This window comes from Neocloeon triangulifer, unplaced genomic scaffold (genome assembly GCF_031216515.1).
Source record: "Neocloeon triangulifer isolate White Clay Creek 2 clone unplaced genomic scaffold, ASM3121651v1 ptg000011l, whole genome shotgun sequence".
NCBI lineage: Eukaryota > Metazoa > Arthropoda > Insecta > Ephemeroptera > Baetidae > Neocloeon > Neocloeon triangulifer.
In genome coordinates, this window is record NW_026775553.1 from 4,286,800 (window position 1) to 4,306,817 (window position 20,018).

Sequence of the window (20,018 nt, forward strand, 5' to 3'; positions counted from 1 at the left end):
TCGAGCAAAATGGGCGTTCGTTAGCAGGATATATAATTAACGAGCTCGTGCGGCCACTTCCGATTCCCTGAGCAAACTTTGCCTCGCTCGAATGGCCCTCCAGCAGTTCAGTTGACGTGAATGAGAGACTTGCTTTCTGCTCAGCCCATTATCTAGCACGGGGCAGTAAATATGCGCCTTTACCTGCCTGACACTTATCTGACCGCGCGCGCACAAAGGCCATCCACGCACCACATTCCCTCGTCGGTCACACGAAATCCATTTTCTCCGTCGCTTATTAAATCTCTCGGAGAGAAGGAAATGTGGTGTATGTAGCCGGTTGTGCACGGCGCACCGGCGGGTTGCATAACCACTCAACGCAGATTACGGCTCCGCGAACAATGCAACGACGCCGCTCATTCATTTGTAACAATTACCCTTTGTTCCTAGACGCACTGGTGAATAATAAAAAATGAATGTAAAGCTACAACGTTATTTCCTTTTCTCTTGAGGATTACAGTGGAACGTGTACCAATAAACGAGAAGAGTGCACCCTGTAAATAATTGAAAATATCCTGCACTTTGCGTTTTGCAAGAAAAGCTTTCAGTGAAATGAAATGGTTGTAAGCAATTTATCGGAGATCAAAATAACAGTGTAATTCTTATCAATAAAATTATTATTAATCTAGATAACAAAAATACAATGAATAGAAAGTTGGCTCACCTAAAACACGACAGAGTTTTAGAGCTTTTCAAATTTCAAAATAAGCCAATATGTGGAGGAACTAATTTTAATAAAATCAGCGGTTTAAAAGCCTAAATCCATCTTTCCTAAAAGATTAACGCAAGGGGCTCTTATTAAAAATCGATACCTCTTTTTGTCGTACAATTTACAACGGTGCATTTGTTGCATCAATATTTATTGTATTATGAGATTCACTCTCATTTCAATCTGATTTCAATAAAAAAATTGTTTTTACGTGGCATTTATAAAAATGTAGATGTATTTATATTAATCTGATAATTTTCTAGTTATAATTTTATAGCTCAGATCTCCCTTTTCCCAACTATTGATCTAATTCTTTCCTAAATCAACTTTTAAGAAACAAAAATCTGTAAACCACACAATTGTCAATTTATTTTTAAAAAATTTTGAGCTTTCATTTAATTTTACCATTTCCAGATTTTGACTTCATATATTATTTTCCTTTCCAAGAGATTATTCACCTTTTGAATTTTCCAGCCTTAATTGGTATCAGTGCCAGACGTTGAATATTCATCTAGTTAATTAGCGTGTCCGGCCATGCAAATTTGAATACTGTCTGTGTGTAGAGCCGAAGGAACGTGTTAAGTCATGTGGATAAGTCATGTGCAAACATCTGTTCCGGCCTTAATTTGCACCCTGGCGCTGTTTAGCGGCCATCTGAATGGTTCGCGCAGTTTGTTTTCATTTGCTAAATAGCGAGCGAGTGGTGAGTGGTGCGTGACCACTTTCGCTCCCGAGCGAGATAAACTGCAACGTCCGAGAGAACAACGTTGTTAAAAGCCAATTTGCTCCGTGCTTTTCCTCGCTGCAAAAGTATGGACATACGTGACCGTGGGGAATAAACAAACAATGCCTTTGAACTCGAAAATTGTCGTTTACGTGCAAAGTTACGACAATTCTTTATTCTTTCCTCATAAAAGTTTATTTAATAATGAAAAAAATGAAAAAATAAAGCAAATTCTGCAATTTTATAAACCATGAATACTAAACAAACCTTTTTTAGATTTGCGAATGAAAAACTTTGGTTTTGATGTCAAGTGAAACATTTTATGGCAATAGCGATTTCGAGATTTCCGATGGCTTCTGTTTTTCAGGCATAAGAGGTAAAATATTACGCATTAAATTTTTACAGATAATTTTTTTATCTGTTCATTTTTTTATTCACCCTTCTTCTTAACATAATTAAATGCAGTTTTTTTTCAATATCAACGTAATATTGTGGAAAACTATAAATTTTGAAACTTATGCAAGTCTATATATCATTTTTCTATGGCTTTAAAACGTCAAAAAATTATTGTAACGTCAGAATTTGCAGGAAAATAAACTGATTTTCACTATAAAATAAGTTTTCGGGCGTTTTTAAATTTTAATCTTCATAGAAATAATTAATTGAAGCATTTGTTCCTTCAAAATAGTAATTTTTATACCGACAAATTTAGTCCCAAGCAATTAAATTCTCATTATTTCCTTTTCCCACCGATTTCAGTCTTGTTGTTAACTTCTTTGAGAGTTTAGATCAAACTGAGTGTCTCGCCTTGTTTTGCTAAGTAAGTTTGCTCTCTCTCTCTCTCTCCATTATTTAAGACTGGTGTAATACATCTTGCAGGACAAGTTTTCGCAGAGAGCGCGTCCCAATTGCACACTTGTGGTGCGCTGTGGGGGTGTGTTGTACAAAAAGGGGCATCAATCAACGTCACGGCCGCACCGCCGACTGTTTTGCCTACTTTTCACCTTCACACACGCACGAGGGCATATAAAATGCAGCACCTGCTGATAAATGCGTGGCAGCCACCCTTGTACTCTGCACTTATCATTTCGTGACTGATGACCGACCGACATCTCGGTATTTCCCGAGTGTGAATCCTATCTGCCGTTTCCACTAAAAATTTTCCAACAAAAAATTGTAGCGATGCAAAAAGTCTCTTTGAAGTAGAACATCCATTAGAGGGATTATAAATATACATAGTTTTTTTTTTTTTTACTTTAAATGACATACATATTTTTTTAAATATTTATGCATAGACTTATTTTTTATGTAAGCTTAAGTTAATTTAGGATAATAAAAATTAATATTTTCTATAAATTTCTATTGATATAATTGATATAAGCGGAACAGTTTCCCATCCTCTGCAAAACCTTCCTGTGGTTGAATTTGAAATAAGTGATAAGAACAAAAACTTAGTCAACCGAGGCTCACTGCGGCGGATGAACTTTTTCATTTCGGAAATTTTAGCAAAAATCTTGCTGGTGGTGGTGGTGCCGTTTTGTCCAACAATTTTTTTTTCAGCGATTGAATTTAATCAAATTATTTGGAACAATGTAGGGAAAAAACAACAATAATTTTATTTAAATTCTAATTTTTTTTTCAACTCATCAAAAATATTTTGTAAACGATTAAAAAAAATAGACCTTATAAAAAATTTGCTAAACTATCATTAATAATTTGTCATTTTGTTTCAATTACTTACTGTTTTTAAACTGTTTTTTTATTTTTTCTCCATTCATAGCAAAAATACACATGAAAAAAATGCGGAAATTTTACATTGGCCTAAAAAAGTGTAAATATAAAAAAATGCTGGGATAATTTGAGAGAAAAAAATTTCCCTAATGAAATTTGTTGTTCTGTAGGAATCTAGTGATAAAAACTAAATTGGCGTCCTTTGAGGTCGCACATGCATAAATAAAGAGTTGCTTTTGGTTGAAAATGGTTTGGCGCAAAATCAACACACTGCAGAGGAAAATTAGATGACCTGCGGAGCGAGTGGATTTGCAGAGTGTGCGCTGCAAAGCAGAGACCAACACGTATTAAAATTTTGGCCGAAATGTATTCGCATGAAGAGCCGAGTAATTGCAGCCGACGCAAAATTTGTTCCCTCTCTCGTGAGAGTGCGCGCCGCCTCATTACTTGCTAATTCAGCGACTGCGCGAAAAAAAACCCAGCAGCAGCTAGCAGCAGGTCTGCCGGATAATTATTCAACAGACTGCCTCTTGAATTTAAATCATAAAAAAGCATCACGCGCCGGCTTTAACTCGGTCCTTTCCAGCTCAAATTGCGCTGCCAATATTTTTCTCCTTTTTGCAGAGTTTGCCGTTAATTGGCTCCGATTTTCCTGCGTAAACAGACAACGGCTTTGAACTAATTTCCTTGTTGCGGTGGGTATGACGCGATGTGGTTTTTGAGATACAAACAACAAGGAAAAACGGCTTCACATAATGATGTGAAAATGAACATTCGAAACAAGAATATCAGTAGAATCTACTAAAACGTCCAAATTCAAGGAAATTAGAGGAAAAAACATGAGAGCACGATGGGTTTCACTCCCAAAGTATCTCAATCCTTCTTTTTTATAAAACAAGGTAACTTTTTCGTTTCAAGAAACATTACTTCCCAAAATTTCAAATACGCTTTTCCAGATACCAGTTTTTCATGAGTAAATTCGCAAATTTTAGTTGATCTTTAAAATCTTCCAAGTTCCAGAATAGAAAATACATTAAAATTTACCTAAGCAAACTTAAAGACCTCTAGCATTACCCATATTTTTGAAGAAATTTTTTATTTTCTAAAACAATCGCAGTGATTCCTGGTGATTTTCTTCATAACAATTAGTATAGTTTTTATCTTTAGGGACATATTCCAAAATTTCCAAGTTTGTTTTTATTAATTTGAAAAAGAAAAAATTGAATTATCAGAGTAATGCACGTCAGTTTCTGGTCATCCCTGTGGTCCTTGGAAAGTTTTGGCAGGTTCAGAAGTTTTCATCAACTTAAGCCGGATGCTTGTGCAAAGTTTCACTCCCCGCGCAAGATTAACGGAATGCGCGTCTCGGTTTTTGGCGCGCACCTGAGAATTTAATTAGGCGCCCACACAAGTTTGCAGAATGTCAACACCAAAATATTAATAATTCAGAGATGCGGAAATTAACTTGCTCGATTGCTCTCTGCCGGGCCGTTTTGGCCGCGGGCGAATCGGGAAATTTTATTAGCCCTCCTAAACTCAAAGTCAGTGGGAAGAACAACTTGGAATAAATAAATAAAGCGGAGCATGTTGGCTCAGCTGCTCTCTCGCGCCGAATCAAAACGTTTGCCCGCTCAGCCGACACAGATTTTTCTTTCATCATCGTAGCCAGCCTCGGGCTGAGAAATTATTAGCTCGAGCTTTACGTGAGCAAGTCTCATTTTCCCTCTCCGTTTGTAATCTCGGCCTTGTTTGCTCAGATATGGTCCTGTTGACGGTTTCGCGTCTGCAAACAAACGACCAGCTCGGGCAAATAGCCCTTGGACGAGCACCGTATTTACCACCATTATTAATTAAGCACTCCAGATTATCAATTGAACGGAGAAAACACATAAGCCTCAATAAACACGCCACTATACAGTCAATTCATTCTAAATACACTTGAGTTTGTCTGAAAATAAATAAAGATTTACCACCGCAGAGCACACATCCTCGTACACCACAAGCAGTTGATTAATTAAAAGAAAAAGCTGTTTTTATGATGAATTGAAATAATATGCAAATTATAATTAATATCTCAATCTCCAACTGATTCATGAGCTTGAAAAAGTTCAATTTCTAAATAAAGCCTTTGTTTTGCATTAATTTACAGATTAAATCTATATTTGTGCAAGGATGGATTTTTCTCCAACATATAGGTCGCTCCAAGTTTAATTTAAAAAATTAAGACTCAAATTCAGCAAGTCAGCAATTTTTAGTAACTTATACAATGAAATTGACGCGCTAATTGATGGGAAATATAAAAAGTTGATTATAATTTGCAAACGCACTTTGTTCACGTGTAAGAAATTATTTTGGCTACATAATAATTTGTGAATAAATGTCATTTTTGGAACCATTAATTTTTGGATTTTATTCATCAAGAATTGTTTTGTTTGTGAGCAGATTAATTTTTATTTTATCCCCATTCCATGGTCTTGATTATGCAAGCCGAAGCAAATTGTAAATTTAAAAATAAGCAAGAGTGCTTCACAACAGTGCTAGCTTTTAAACAGCTTTTAAATGTGCTTTTTATAATCTAATTTTTTAGCGCGTTTATATTCCAAAATAATTATTATGAGGAATTGCCCAAGAAAATATTAATGTTAGTACATTCCTCCTCCACACAATTGCCCGTTTGCGTAGTTCGCAATCCGCGCAGCACATAAAATTGAATTTTGCTCATTACTTTTTCAATTTGCTTTTATACCCTTTTTCACAACCACTTCACCATTATGTGAATTATTAGTTCAAAATGTAGTCGTAACGTCAACAGGATTTGTGTTTTCCTCTATAATGGCCTGTTATATTAAAACAGGCAAAAAAATGCGTTCTGTTTGTATGGTGTATTTATTATTCTCTTTCAATTGGTCGGTTGGAATCGTTCAGAGGTGCAATTAGAGCTGGTCTTTTTCCTCCTCTCTTGACTTCACGGTTGAGAGATGAGTTTCAAAAGGTGTCAGTCAAGAGAAGATTGATGGCGCGCCGAAAAAAAACTAGCGTCACTCTCTCGTTTTAGAATCTCGGCTGCAGCCTCCCATGCTTCATTCTTTCTTCCTCTCTTTCGCTGGTCTTGACCGGAGAATAGGACGCAAGGCCGCGGGCTAGCAAGCAAGTTAAGGGAGGAAGACAGGACAGGTGTGCGCCCACCGCATTGTGCACCGAGGCCTATCGCACACACACAAGGGCTAAACGCCACCGGCCCACACTTTATACCGACCAAGAGAGATAGAGTAAATATTTGGCCATTACGTCTCCGCCCCAAGACAATAAATACAAATACAGCAGAATCGCTCCACATGTCCTGTCTTCTCCAGCTTTCTTTTGCTCTTCAACTCATTCTGTCGAGGTCAATTGGACCATATCTTATTTCAGTACACACAACACGTGAAATTGAAATTTATTATTTTATTAGAAGTATAAAATAAAAAAAATTTTAAAATCTGAAAATATGCTAAATTTTGCAACGGTCACCAGAATTTCGAAGTTTAAAGCAGTCAAAATACTTTTGATATGTAGATAAAATTTCCAAAATCCTAGAGCACAGTATTTTATTTTTACAAAACTTGTTTAAACAAGTTTTGTTAAATAGCTTTTTCTTTGCTTGGATTTCAAACTACATTAAAATTCTTTCAAACGTGACAGCACACGGTTTTATCTAACGAAGTTTGGATTTTTCGGTCTTAATAGACCGTAATTAAAAATTTTTCTAATAAAAAACCGTGTGCTATCAATTGTAGGAAAATCTAAGTGATTTCTTTGAATCGGTATCCAAATATTTCAAAAGTTAATTTTTCAAATTTTTGAACCAAACTTAGCTGGGATAAAAATTACTATTTTTCAACTTCAGGATATTAAAATTCTGAAAATTAGGGTTCTTTTGATACTCTATCGTTGCAAATATTGAAAAATTCAAACAAAATTATTTTCACTGATATTGATTTTGATTTTCTGATCAATTTGAATGTTTCGCCTGCAGAGAAATAATCGCGGCAACTCCGCAATTAATTTGGCGTAACGAGTTTTTTTCCGCGCGACCGCAACCGCATTTTATATGCGAAATTCTCATTAAATTGTGGCGAACACGAGTTTGCTCTCAAACCTCACTCGTACATAACGATTCTCCATTGGGCTGGAATTCTCTCGAAATAAATAAATCATTTTGCTTCGCCTTTTCCGCCGAATTGAATTTCGCTCTTGCAATTATTTTTACCTTTGAATGGGCACACGCGCGTTTCGCCCTTTTATTTTCATTTTACGAGAGCGACTTTGTTTTGCCGGCACTTTGCGAATTAATGCCCCTGGCAGACTATTATTTGTTACACACCTCCATGCAACTAAGCCATTTTGAGTCGGGGATGAAATCCAGAAACAATGAAAATTCATCACCGACGCAAAGCCTGCAGGATTCTCCAAACTTTGATCAAAGCTAAACTCGTGCAACCGTAATACATAATTTAAACTTTGGCGTCGCATTTGCCGATTTCCCACGCACCAAACTGATTGTTGCTGGCGAATTTGAATTAACGACAGACTTAATTAATCGTTCCCATATATTTTTGCATGCAGAGAAATAACAGGGAATGCGCGTTCACATAAATTATTGGAAATGCGATGCTAACTTGCACGAAAGGGAAACTCTGTTGAGCAAATGAGGAAAGTTTATTCGCAGAGGAGAAACTTTATTTAATGTTTATAAAAAGTTTCACTCCGCCAAACATAAAGTTCACCAACTTTAATATGGCTTCAATTTTGATTTGGCTCAAAATTTATGAAGTTAATATTTATGGATTGTAAATTAAGGAAATGAATATCTTCACAAAATTAAAAGTAAACACTGCAGCGAAAACAATTTTGTTAAATAAATTAATTTTGGGCTAAAATTTACGGAGTTATTAGCTTCCAAATTTCCTGTGGGCGGAAGCTATTTTTGCATTTCGTCTTTTTTGCGATGGTTGGACGTTTTAAGCCAATAACTTTCAACAATTTTGGTCCAAAAATTTCCTTGGCCAAAGAATATAAAAACTGAGAAAGTTAAAAGATTTTTGAATTATTACAAATCATCACATTTTCATAATAAACAACAATTTAAAAATTTTAAACTTTTATTAATGTTGCTCCTAATTACAAGTATCTTTGCTTCCTTCAATTATTATAAGATTTGAATTTTATCTAACAAAATAATATACCAATATGTTGTAAACTTACAGAGATTTAATCTTGAAATCTCATTAATAAATTCAGATGCATTACTAATAAATTTTAATTCCAAATCAATAGTTTATTAAATGGAAAATTTACAAAATATTCAATTTTTTTAATATTATGTTTTCCTGACTATGAAAAAATTACCGCATAAAATATAAAATTTTTGCTAGATTTAATATAGAAATGAATTTTTGAATTTGAAAAAATTCGTCAACACCGATTTTGTCTGCAAAATCTATAATTGTGGCTAAATTTAAAAAGTACATTTAGCTTGAATGTAACCTTTTAGCAAACATTTTTCTCACACTCCGTGCGGAAATGCACCACAAGCTGCTTGTTAAACGAAAATAATGAGCACCCGCTTTGTGTTTATGTTGAAAATTATTTTCAAAATTAACCTGTGCGGTGTGTAATTGAATTTGTATCGCGTGATTAATTTTGTGCGGGTTTTGTTTCGTTGCATTTCTATTAAATTCGCGCAAACCATTGTGTAAAGTCATGCGGCCGAAAGACTTGACGCGGGTTTAACAGGCGTGTCGAGCGCCGCATTTCTGCGTAATGGACGCTCTCAGCATATTGTGTTTAACACAAAGGGCAGCGTGCCAAATTCGTGCCGGCCCTCGACAAAAAATTCTGCACCACCGATTCTATATCGGATTTCCATTTCACTTTGGCGAACCGAAAACGAGACAAAAATTGCCCACGGGCTGTTACAAAAATAAAAAATTGCAGGGGTGGAGAAGAATGGCGCGATTTTGATTAATTCGGTGGCGATCAGAGGATTATTTTTATATTAATATCATAGAGTGCCAGGCCAGAACTGCTGCTATTAATGTTCGGCAAGTGCGGCCAATTGCAGACCAAAATATGCGAGGTCGACGGCAAGCTGGTGCCTCTTGACCACTTTTTTATTATTTCTGGCTGTTGGTTTTGAGCGTGCGAGAGGGTTGAGCAAATAGCACGCGGTTGATAGTCATCACTTTTTCGTGGCTTGTGGAAATAAATTATGAAAAAAATTTTGGGGAAATTCATTCTATATGCCGTGGATTAACGAAATGAGTGTTTTGAAATTAAAGTGAAGGTCTCCTTGAACTTTTAAGTGGATGTCAAAAACAAACGATCAAAACACGTCGTAAAGCACGATAACTTTCACGGCATCGCACACCGCATTATTTGCCTTCCAAAAGTAGAACTGCTTAAAATTTCATAACATTCGGATCGACCCTAAGAGCAACCTTTAATAATTAGTAGCTTGGCCAAGAAATTTAATTTGTGATTTAGTCGTTAATTGAAAATTCTCATTTCGTGCATTTCAATTCATTATTATTTTTATTATTATTCAATGTCATCGTTTTGTGTTTAATCTGGTTTACTAATTAGGCAATTATTTTATAATATTATTTTTGTCCATAATAAAAAGCATTAAATATTCTAATCTTTGTTTTAAATGAAAGGTAATATTAAAATTTATACGGAATACAGAAACTATAAATACATTTGTTTACTTTTTATACCTTTTTACCATTTTTCATTAAAAACTGAACAGATGAAAAGATTGTTTTAATGTCACAAAAATAGAAAAATTAACGTTTTTAGTCAATCAAAATAAGTTTAAATAATAGGAGTAGATTCACTTTAACGAACTCCTTGACCTTTAACCTTTATGTAGATATTTTCCTGTACATAGATCAGAATTATTTATGTTTGTTAGCGCTTCAAGAGTTCGCAAAGTTTAATACCAAAACCCTCATAAAATAAGCTTTTGATCTTTTTGTAAATCAAGTTGTGCAAAATCTAAATCGATCTTTCCTCGAGCAGTGACGTGCTGCGTCTGGCGGAGATTAAAAAGCCTACTAGCGGTAAAATAAAAAGCTCTTAAGAAAAACGCCAGCAACTGTTATTGCATTTGCAATAACGAGGGCGAGGTCGAAGAGAAAAACACAATATCTGGCAGATTAACACGGAATGCGACGTGCGGAATGAATCGCGACATGCAAATTTGCAATCGACCGTTTGATTAAGCAGCTGTTTTCAAATATTTATGAGACGACGCGAGCGAACAGTGTGTGTCAAGTCCATAAACGCGAGGCAGCGGGACGATTTGTTTGTTCAGGCCGCGCTATTCCCAGCAGCGAGTTTATTCAAAAACATTCAGCTATAATTACATTCCAGCGAAAAATAAAATGCAAAGCGCGAGTGCAGCTTTTCTCCAACGCTGTCGTCTCAAGTGAAACTCTTCCGCGTTCCGCAGAGAAGAAAAACAAAAGTTCCATTTGGCCAACCTTTCTTTCAGCGAGCGACAGAATAAAAAACAAAGAAGAAACGCAAAGAATTGAGAAAAAAACCCTCTCAAGTTGTCACTCGCTATTGTTCCTTCTCTGCTTTATTTTTCAAACAATTTCCTCCTTTGATATTTTTGTCCTTTTCTATTCAGAAATGCGCTTGAAATATCGTTGCTTTAATGAAACTTTTTTTATGGAAAAAAATGTTGGAACAATATGCGCAGGAATCTTAAATAATTTAACGATGTATATAATTATTCGATTCGTTTAGCTATTTTTTTTATGCTTGGGAAAATGCAAACAACTTTAATAACTTAACCTGATTTTTAATTTTTGAAAAAGTACAGGTAAAAAATAATTAGACCTTTATGATCTTAAGACTTCTTTTACTAAATTTAGAGGTTTTTGAAACAATTTTCACGTTATAATTGTACGCAGCGCTGACATAAGAAGTCAAAATATAGTCGATATTTAATGCACTTTCCGTTCTTGTATTTAAAATTAAGCTAGATTTTTAATTTAAAACTGAAAAGTATAAATAGCCGACACCGTAAATAAAAAACAAAAATTTCAATAAAATTTATATTATTATTCAGCCTGTTGTGTATTTAAGTTTATTTTTCGTGAAAAAAATTAAATTAGCTGAATTCAACATAAAATTTAGTTGATTTTATAATTATTTATAATTTTTAAAACTTTCCACTTATACATTGCCTTATATTGAATTATTCCTCTCACTCTGCAACAACTATATTATATAAATTATGATATAGATCTTTTATTTAACTTTCAAAGACAAAAGAGCTTTGAAGTTCCATTAGAGAAGTTTGAATTGTGTCAAACTACACTCTTGGTACATATGAAACTCTGGGAGCGTAACGAATGAATATTTGCACGCGTCGGCGATGAACACAGCTAGAGATGATAACAGAGCGAGAGACTGATACGCCGAGGTACATTGTCATGCGGAGCTGCATGTGCTTGACAATTAATTAGCGTTGGCGGAGAGGAGAACGATTGTTTCTCTGCAAGTTTCAATTTTCCAGTCGGCGACGTTCACTTTGTTGATATCCCCGCATATCAAAGAGTTTGCAAAAGCTCCGCTCTTTGATGAGAATTTATTTCGTTTTCATTCACTTTCCCTTTGTGTTTTTTGGCAGCTAGTGTCAATATTTCCCTATTTTTACAAGTTTGATCAAAACATTTTGCATTGGAAACAAAAAGCCACGAATGTTTGTTGACTTTCAAACGGCAAATTTTTCACATTTTAATTGCGGGCCTGATATATTTTGTGCGGCAAGAAGGAGCTTTGACGCAGTGGCTGCCAGCTTGGCGCGCGCGTGTGTTTTTCCCCCAATTTATTTGATGGCAGCCCGTAAATTTTTAAGCGCACATGTCTGCGCATTATTTCATCCCCTGACAGTGTGAGAGATTTTTACGGGCGAGAGACTGCGTTAGCTCTGCATTAAGACACAAATCCCTCTTTTTTTGAATTGCTTTTTTACCGTCGGTTTTTCCTCATATTGGTCCAGCCAGACAACTAAAAAGACCGTAAGCTTCAGTTGGAAATAAATTGTTTTGCAAAATTTCCCATTTGTATCAACAAGTTTTTCTCTTTGTTGAGGTGTAAAACTAAAAAGACTAAAACAATGATGCTTTAAACCTTAAACTGGAACTTCTATAATATATAAAGTCACAAGAACTGGGTATTTAAAAATATTAAATTGAAGTTAATAATTTAAAAAAAAATCTCTTTTATGCTATATGCCAATTTTGAAATGTCTGAAGATGTTTAAAGTTATCAATTTAATCATTGAAAACACATAATTTGAAGATTCCACGCCAAAGAAAACATTTCAACTAGTTAAATTGATTTAATTTAAATGCAAAATATGGATGTGAAAATAGAGATTAAAATATTTGAGTTCTTAAAATTTATCAAAAAACTAAATTTAATCAATCTTTAATAGAAATATGTAGGATGCAATTATTGTGTTCTGGAAATTGATTTTTAAGCCTTCCAAGCTCTGCATTGTCATTTAGAAAAGAGATTGTTGAATTTGGATATTACCATGAAATGAAATCCGTTGATCAATTTTGGTCTTAATTTAAGTCACAGAGCAGCCAGAATATGAGCATTCCGATAATTTTCGAGCGTTCCACCACTTAAGTACGCTGTTCGGAATTCGCTCCTTCCAAAAGCCTTTACGGAGGGAATTGGAAAATGTTTGCGTCACAGTTGAAGTGGAAGCTGCCGCCGCGAGCTGTGCGTTAAAAATCCGTGGAATGGAAACTCTCTCTTGAGAGGCGCATTGTGTGTTGCTCTCTCGTGTTGCACCGGCTGCTTTGCTCGCTCGGCGGCTTCTATTTAGTCGGAAATTGACAAGCACCTCGCTCGGCAAATGATTCAAACCGCAAACGATTCCAAGCGAGCGAGCACGCAGGAATGTGCAACCCGCGAGACTTGAATTCAATTAGCACCCGTTTTACGCTCCTTGTTTCTCGCTCCTAGAAACTTTGAAGACACAACACACACCCTCTCGAATCCTTTGAAAACGCGCGAGGCAAAAAATTGTTTCTCGCCGCAGATTCCCCAAGGAGGCGCTCACTTTGAAGTTCGGCTCTCATTTGCATACACTACTCTCCCTAATTTTTATACATCGCTTATCTTTGGCTGGATTAGGCTTGCAAATTAAGATTATCTTGATTAAGTAATTTTGGCGCGGAGGAGAAAAAGAACGATGAATATACAAGATGGGAAAATGTATTTAATTAAAAGAGGGACCAAATTTTTTAATAAAAAATTCAAAAATTCAGAATTTTCATGATTCTATACAGGTTTATCAGTTTTTTACGATTTAAAATGTTTTATTCTAATAATGGATTTCAATTATTAACTGTTGTTTTAAGAAGAAATTCAAGACCGAAGGTTGATCCATGATGTTTGAATCGGCTTTTCCTCACTGGGTTTTGAGTCGGTTTTTTTAGCCAAAACATGTAGAGCAGGATTGCTTTTTCTACGAAACAGTGATCAACTCCCATTGATGAAAAGCTGATTAAATTCAAGCTCTATCAAATTGGTCTCGAAAGTGAAATAGCAATTTCATTAATTAATTTCCCATTTCATTTTTTAACCAACGCAAACACATTTTTCCAATTTTAATACAAAATAAGTTTATTTTTTTTATTTTTCTGTAATTTTCAGAAAGTTTGCATCCTGCCTGTCTCACGCGTCCTGCCGGTTGCATAACCTCGATGCTCGCAGGCGTCGGGGCGAATAATATGATTGCTACCAGCAGCTCTCACGTTTTCCGCGTGATTTGGCAAAGATGGAGAGCAAATCTACTTTTTGCAGCTGGCTATCTGCAGCCTCCCACGCTTGTGCACGACCCGCAGGGAATGAGATTTTAATCTATTTACTCCATTCTAAACCTATTAGACGTTTACCAGCACGCAAAAAGGAGATTGCTTTTCCTTCGATAAGCAAGTTGCGTTCCACTAACCCTTTTAGTCCCAACGGAAAATTTAATTTACAAATTGTGTGAAACTATCAATGAACAATTCAATATTTAATGAGAAATTTGAAGATAAAATCTCCCATTTCAAAGATAAATCCTTTTAAATTTTAATTTGGATTTAACAAATTTATTCTACTATGTCTTTAATTTTTTATTAATTTATTTCTTCCATTAATAAATTTATTTGAATTTAAACGAAAAAAAAAACTGCCAGGTCAAATGGTCATTTAGAGAGCAAATGAAAAAAGTGAAAGAAATTTGTGTCGCCACTTGTTGGGGTTGACGTACCTGTCACTCTTCGTTATGCAGGTGCCTCCGGTCTTTTATCAGACAGCGGCGATCCACGTCCAACTTGTTGCCCGTCGGGGGCCATCAGCACACTCGCTGCTCTAAAGGCAGACTGTCGACGACGGGCTGGACATTCTTCTCTGTCGCGGTGCAGCGGGCGAGTGGGCGCCGGCGCCGCCGCAGCGCCGCCACTCGCGGCCCCTGCCAACCCTCTGTTGTGTTTCTTTGCTTCCCTCGCATTATTTGAGTGACATAATTAATTACGGGAGACCCCGGCCAACTTTCATCTTCCAGAGGCAAATTTAATTTCAAGTAAATTATTGGCGATTGGTTTTCCGCTTGATTTGCGTTTCCGCATAAATTTGCGGTGCTATATTAATTTTGTTTCCTCCTCTTTACAAACGAGTACTTTGCTTAATTGCGTGTGCACACGTTGCAGTGCTTTTTAATTATAATTTTAAAAAAGTGGTGCAGTTTTTCCTCGATGCTTACTGCCTGCGACGCGCGAAATTGAATTATTAATGGAGAAGGAAAGAAGAGGCTTGATGGGGAGTAGTCAGGAAGCTCGCTCACTAAAATGTTCAGCCTCGTCACTTAAAATATTATGTTATGGTGAAAATAAAAAATCGATTGGAGCTCTCTCAGGAATTGTCAAAATTTTCGTTTCAATATTTTTTATTTACAATAATTAACAGAGTTTCAAATTTTTTCCAAGAGACAGCAAATTTTTTGCAGGATAATTATTGTACTAATAAATCTGTCAATCTTTGTAAATTAATGATTTCCTAAAAAAAAATAACAGATCTAAATTATGGTATTTCAATTGAAAGAAATATATTAGACCCTAAAATTTGCAGGTTTCCGCAGAGAGGCACAGTTGAAAAGGATGATTTATTTCCCTCCGAGGTCCTGTTGGCAAGTTTTTAGCGAATTTTCCACTCAAGAGCAGCTTTATTTTATTTCCCTTTGACTCGCGAGAAATTAAATTTATTATAAAAAGCCTTGCGTCTAGAGAAATTTCCGTCGGCTCTTCCGTTTCTGTTCGCAGAAAAGTGCCGAGCGAAATAATGAGGGGCTCTCTTTCTCTCTTTGGCGCCACCCGAGCCGCGAGAAAGGCTCACACACCTTTTGAGAGAGTGTGTGCTGCCAAAGTGCCGTTCAGCACACACACTAAAACTCTCTTTCCCAGGGGGGCTGCGAACATCTCGCGTGCAAAGGCAATTAACAGGCACTTTGCTCAAAACACACACCCATACATTTTGTACACGTAATTATCACTGCTGCTTCCGTTGATGACGTTTGCCGCGACAACAAGTGGCTCTTTGCAAATGCTGGAACAGTATCTTGCACCTACTCTTTTAATTGCTCCCTCCGTGCCAAATTACGATTGAGCTTATATCTGCCGAGCGCGAAATTGAAACTTAAATCATGCAAATCAATTGTGAAACAACCTAAAACTGCGAAATACATGCCGTGAAAAATTTCGCTAGAATGGGGAATGAGGGTCCAAAAATTTTAATTTGGGGATACAACAACAGAAAACACGTTTTATTTTTGTCATCTTCTTTTAGATCAAATAAACCGAAAGGGGAGAATCCGAGTTATCGGCCCTTGCGATTTAGCAGCCTGTCTGCTACCGCTGGTGCCTTTCCCAAGAGGGATAAACAATTAAAAAAAAAAAAATAAAAAAATAACAATCGTGCAAAAGTTTGATACAGTTTAAAGCAGTCACCGCTTGAATCATCAGCTATCTCATAGCTCCAGCCTAACACAAACATTGTAAAAATAGAAAAGTATGGAATTGAACGAAATTTTTTCCTCGTCACATTTTCTAATCATAAAAAAAGAAACAGTTGGTTTTAATTGAAATGTTACGAAGAGGCAAAAGCCAATTTTACTTCACTTCCGTGAGCGTCTCCTTGAGCAGTCCTCGAGTGCCAAATTCTTCATTTACAAAATGTAAAAAAACTAGATTTCCCTTATTTTCAGATCAATGTTAAATTTATCTAATAAATCTCTTACATGGCACGTTAAAAATTTAAGTAATGTAAAAATTAAAATTAAAAAAATTATGGATTTTTATTATGCAATAAAACCATTATTTCTGATTGGAACTGAAAGATATATTTTATCATTTTTCATAATAATTTTAAGCTAATTTAATTTCCGAATAGTGGTGCAAACATGGAAGTGCAATTAAAGTCGGCATGGCTGACTTTGACCTCTACAATGCTACCCCTGACTCTCTCCTGAGTGCCGTTTTTCCCTTTGTAACCAATGTAAAACTGTCCGCCGTCGCCGTCGGGAAAACCCTGCTGCTTCCAGCTGACGCCCTGCGCGTCTGTCTGCTCCGGTTCAGTCTGATTGAGGCCCGTTTTGTTGTTTTTCTCATTACACATGCAGTTGCTGTTTCCGAATAGTAAGTAATACACGTACTTGCGGTTCTCGGAGGCGGCGTCAGCAACATCATCACCCGTAGACGTATTTTTTGCACCGCTTTTCTGAATTACGGTCTGCTGTTTATTATCGAAAGTCGTGTTGTTGCCTTGGAGAGCAATTTCCTTTCTCTCGCTCTCTTTCGAATCTCGGCCAGTGCTCTCCGTCGGCTCGATTTTCCGCCCGCCGTTGACGAGCGCCTCCAGATTATTGTTGGAAGAGCCACTTGACGACGAGTTTTCATTTTTCTCCCGAGATTGCTCCATTGTCGACTTCCTCTTCTCGGCGTCCTCGCGACTGTAACTTGTTGTTGTCTCCTGCTGCGTCGACGCCTGCGAATCCCATCGAGATCTGCGAGTGGCTTCTGATTGCGAAATGGGAACTGGTGTGGTTCTGGGCGCCCGCGTTATTTCCGGCTCGCTCGTAATGGATTTTTGAGTAGTTTCTGCCGCGCTAATTGCTCTAGTGCTTTCGGTGCGCGCTGAGGTTTCAACTTTTAATGCTGTGCTCTCTCTTTTTACCGATTCATTATTATCATTATCCGTTGCCCTTGTTGTTGTTAACGTCCTTGCTACAGATTTTATTTCTGCGGTCGTGGAATCGCGTGTAGCTTTTTCGGTGGAAAATACCACCGGTCGCGTTTCCAGCTCGATCGGACTTATTTTTGGCGTTGTTTCAATTTTCAATTTTGGGCTTTCTGTGACAGCAATTGTTTCTTTACTCGTTTTCTTTTCTGAGGTCGTCTGCACTTCCCACCTAGATCTAGAAGTTATTTCCGAAGGCGCATCACTGATACTGGCTGTCGTTTGAGCGCTTGGACTGGTTTTTGACGTGCTTGAAATTTTTTCCTTCTCCAAAATGTCCATCAGTCCGAAATAACTTGATCTAGAGCTTATTGTGCTAGTCTGTGTTGTATCTGTTTCTCTATTTGTTGCACGTTTAGAGCTCTGAGTTGTAATTGTTGATGTTGAAGCCGATGTGGTATCAATTGGAGATGATTTGGAAACAAATGAATATGTGGTTGGAGATGATGAGGAAGCAACTGAAAATGTGACTGGAGGTGATGTGGAAGCAATTGAAGATGTGGTTGCAGCCGATGTGAAAGCAGTTGATGACGTAGTTGGAGATGACGGAGAAGAAATTGAAGATATGGTTGGTGATAGGGAATCACTTGAAGATATGGATGAAGAGGAAGAAGAAGGTTGGGTTGATGAAGTTACAACTCTTGAGGTGTCAGTCCTATCTGCTGACGAGCTTTTGGTTGAACTGGCTTGAGAGAAAGAAGACTCTATGTTTGTCGTTGACGATGTCACTGTTATTCGAGTTGTACCCCTTCTTGCGTAACTACTCGTTGTTGTAGGCATAGTTTCTTCAGTTTCTTCCACAGTTTGTGATTCACCTCCAGGAATCCTCCCGTAATTTTCCCGATCGTTATTGTTTCCTCTAGATTGGCTTGATTGCTGAATCTGAGTTGAGTAATCACTCTCCTTCCTGGTTGAAGAAGAAAAAGCAGAACTGATGGCAGTGCTGAAGGGGGCTCTTGTGGCAGAATCCTGAGCGCCTCCAACTAAATAGGTGGAAGACCAACTACTAGAAACCTGATAGGTAGTTTTTGAGCTTAAAACTGCATCTGATTCTCTGCTTCTTGAAGTTTCTCTGCCATTTTGGTTGACAGAAGAAGAAGAAGTGGAAAGCTCATCCAGACCCCTGGTAGAAGACCAGGCTTCGTTAGAACCTTGGTTGCCGTTTGTTTTTGAGCTGGAGGATGACGATTTTGAATCTGATCCCCTAGTTCCCGATGAATCTCTGGAAACTTGGTTAAAAACAGAAGATGAGGGAAGCTCACCCTGACCCTTGCTGGTCGAGGACCAGGCTTCACTGGAATAAGTACCTGAGTCCATAGAAGTCCACCTTTTTCTACCAAACGACCAGTCATCCTGCTGACCGTTACTGAAGCCACCTGAAGTCTCGGTGAAAGTGTACTGAGTACTTCCAGTAGGCAAAATTCCTGAAACTACACCAGTACTACTTTCGACGGGTGACGTGTTTATTGAAAACTGAACTGAAGATCCTTCCTCCTCCTCATCTCTCTCTTCAATATCTCTGCTGTTGGTGACGTACACGTTTGAAGTGACCGTCGCCGTCATGAACACGGTGGAAACGTCCTGTATGTAGTATACCTTGGTCTCCTTGGACTTCTGGTCGATGCACCTCCTCTGATTTGAATTGGGTCCTTTGTACATTTTACCCCTGGAGGCTGCGGAGCGTTTGTCATCCTCCTCACTGCTGCTGCCGTCATTGTTGCCCCTCCTAAAGTAGTTGCCCTTTCTGAAGCCGCCGCCATGGTGCGGAGACCTCCTCGTCCGTCTGTCCTTGAGCTTCTCCGGACACGGTGGTAAGGGCACCCTTACCGGGCACCCCTCCTTCAGACTGATGCTCTTCTTGTTAGGGCGGTAGCGCCGCATCTCCATGCCGCGCCACCAGCCGTGTTGGCCGTTGGTCACGTTCATGGTGACGTTGTTGGGACAGACCTCGCGAGGACTGGGCGTCGTCAGTTGGCAGCTGCAGCCGCCCCTCCTGCCCTTATTGAAAGCCCCCTTGCCGAATCCAAAGTTGAAAACGGGCAGCAATTGGTTCAGGAAGTCGAAGTCATTGTCCGACTCCAAAACATCAACATTGATCTTATGGTTGTTGCATGGCTTTTTGCTCTCTAATTTCGCTCCTTTTCCTTTATAACCACCGTGCCCACCGTGGCCCAGCGCTACGCCCTATAAATAAAAGCAAATTAAGATTTATTATGCTTAGCAATGGAATGGTGTAAACTATACGTACGTTCAAGGAAAAGAGTAAGAAAAGTCTCAAGTGGCAAAGCCGAACCATAGTGGGTGAACGATCGGGCAGCAGCGAAAATTTCGCTCGCCGCAGTTTGCGTCGACGGCATCGGACGTGACACTGATCAAGCTTCCGCTCAGTCTCTCTCTGGGTTTTTTAATGTAAAATAAATGCCCTTGGCAGAGAATGTCGCCAATATTATGCCGTAACTAATA

The 20,018-nt window shown here is 37.7% G+C and overlaps 2 protein-coding genes across 2 annotated transcripts in view; both read right to left on the bottom strand.

The window, feature by feature from the left end:
* LOC132196229 (tyramine receptor 1) overlaps positions 1-14,655 on the bottom strand; it is a 20,727-nt gene extending 6,072 nt beyond the window's left edge. Inside the window, exon 1 of the mRNA XM_059618734.1 lies at positions 14,536-14,655. The gene's annotated coding sequence lies outside the window, so the exon portion shown is untranslated. The remainder of the gene's footprint in view (positions 1-14,535) is intronic.
* A 1,994-nt stretch (positions 14,656-16,649) lies between these two features.
* Positions 16,650-19,965, bottom strand: LOC132196227 (serine-rich adhesin for platelets-like). The gene is made up of 2 exons (XM_059618731.1): positions 19,804-19,965; positions 16,650-19,739 (listed from the first exon to the last, which is right to left on the bottom strand). Exons 1-2 carry the CDS (start codon positions 19,849-19,851, stop codon positions 16,695-16,697), a joined length of 3,093 nt encoding a protein of 1,030 aa, XP_059474714.1. The 5' UTR covers positions 19,852-19,965; the 3' UTR covers positions 16,650-16,694.
* Between the last annotated feature and the right edge of the window lie 53 nt (positions 19,966-20,018).

Bases quoted from the DNA above. Each gene is read 5' to 3' on its own strand.
- LOC132196227 (XM_059618731.1), bottom strand. From the start codon at position 19,851: ATGGTTCGGCTTTGCCACTTGAGACTTTTCTTACTCTTTTCCTTGAAC. The intron at 19,740-19,803 runs GTACGTATAGTT...TTTTATTTATAG, and splicing joins TCTTACTCTTTTCCTTGAAC to GGCGTAGCGCTGGGCCACGG.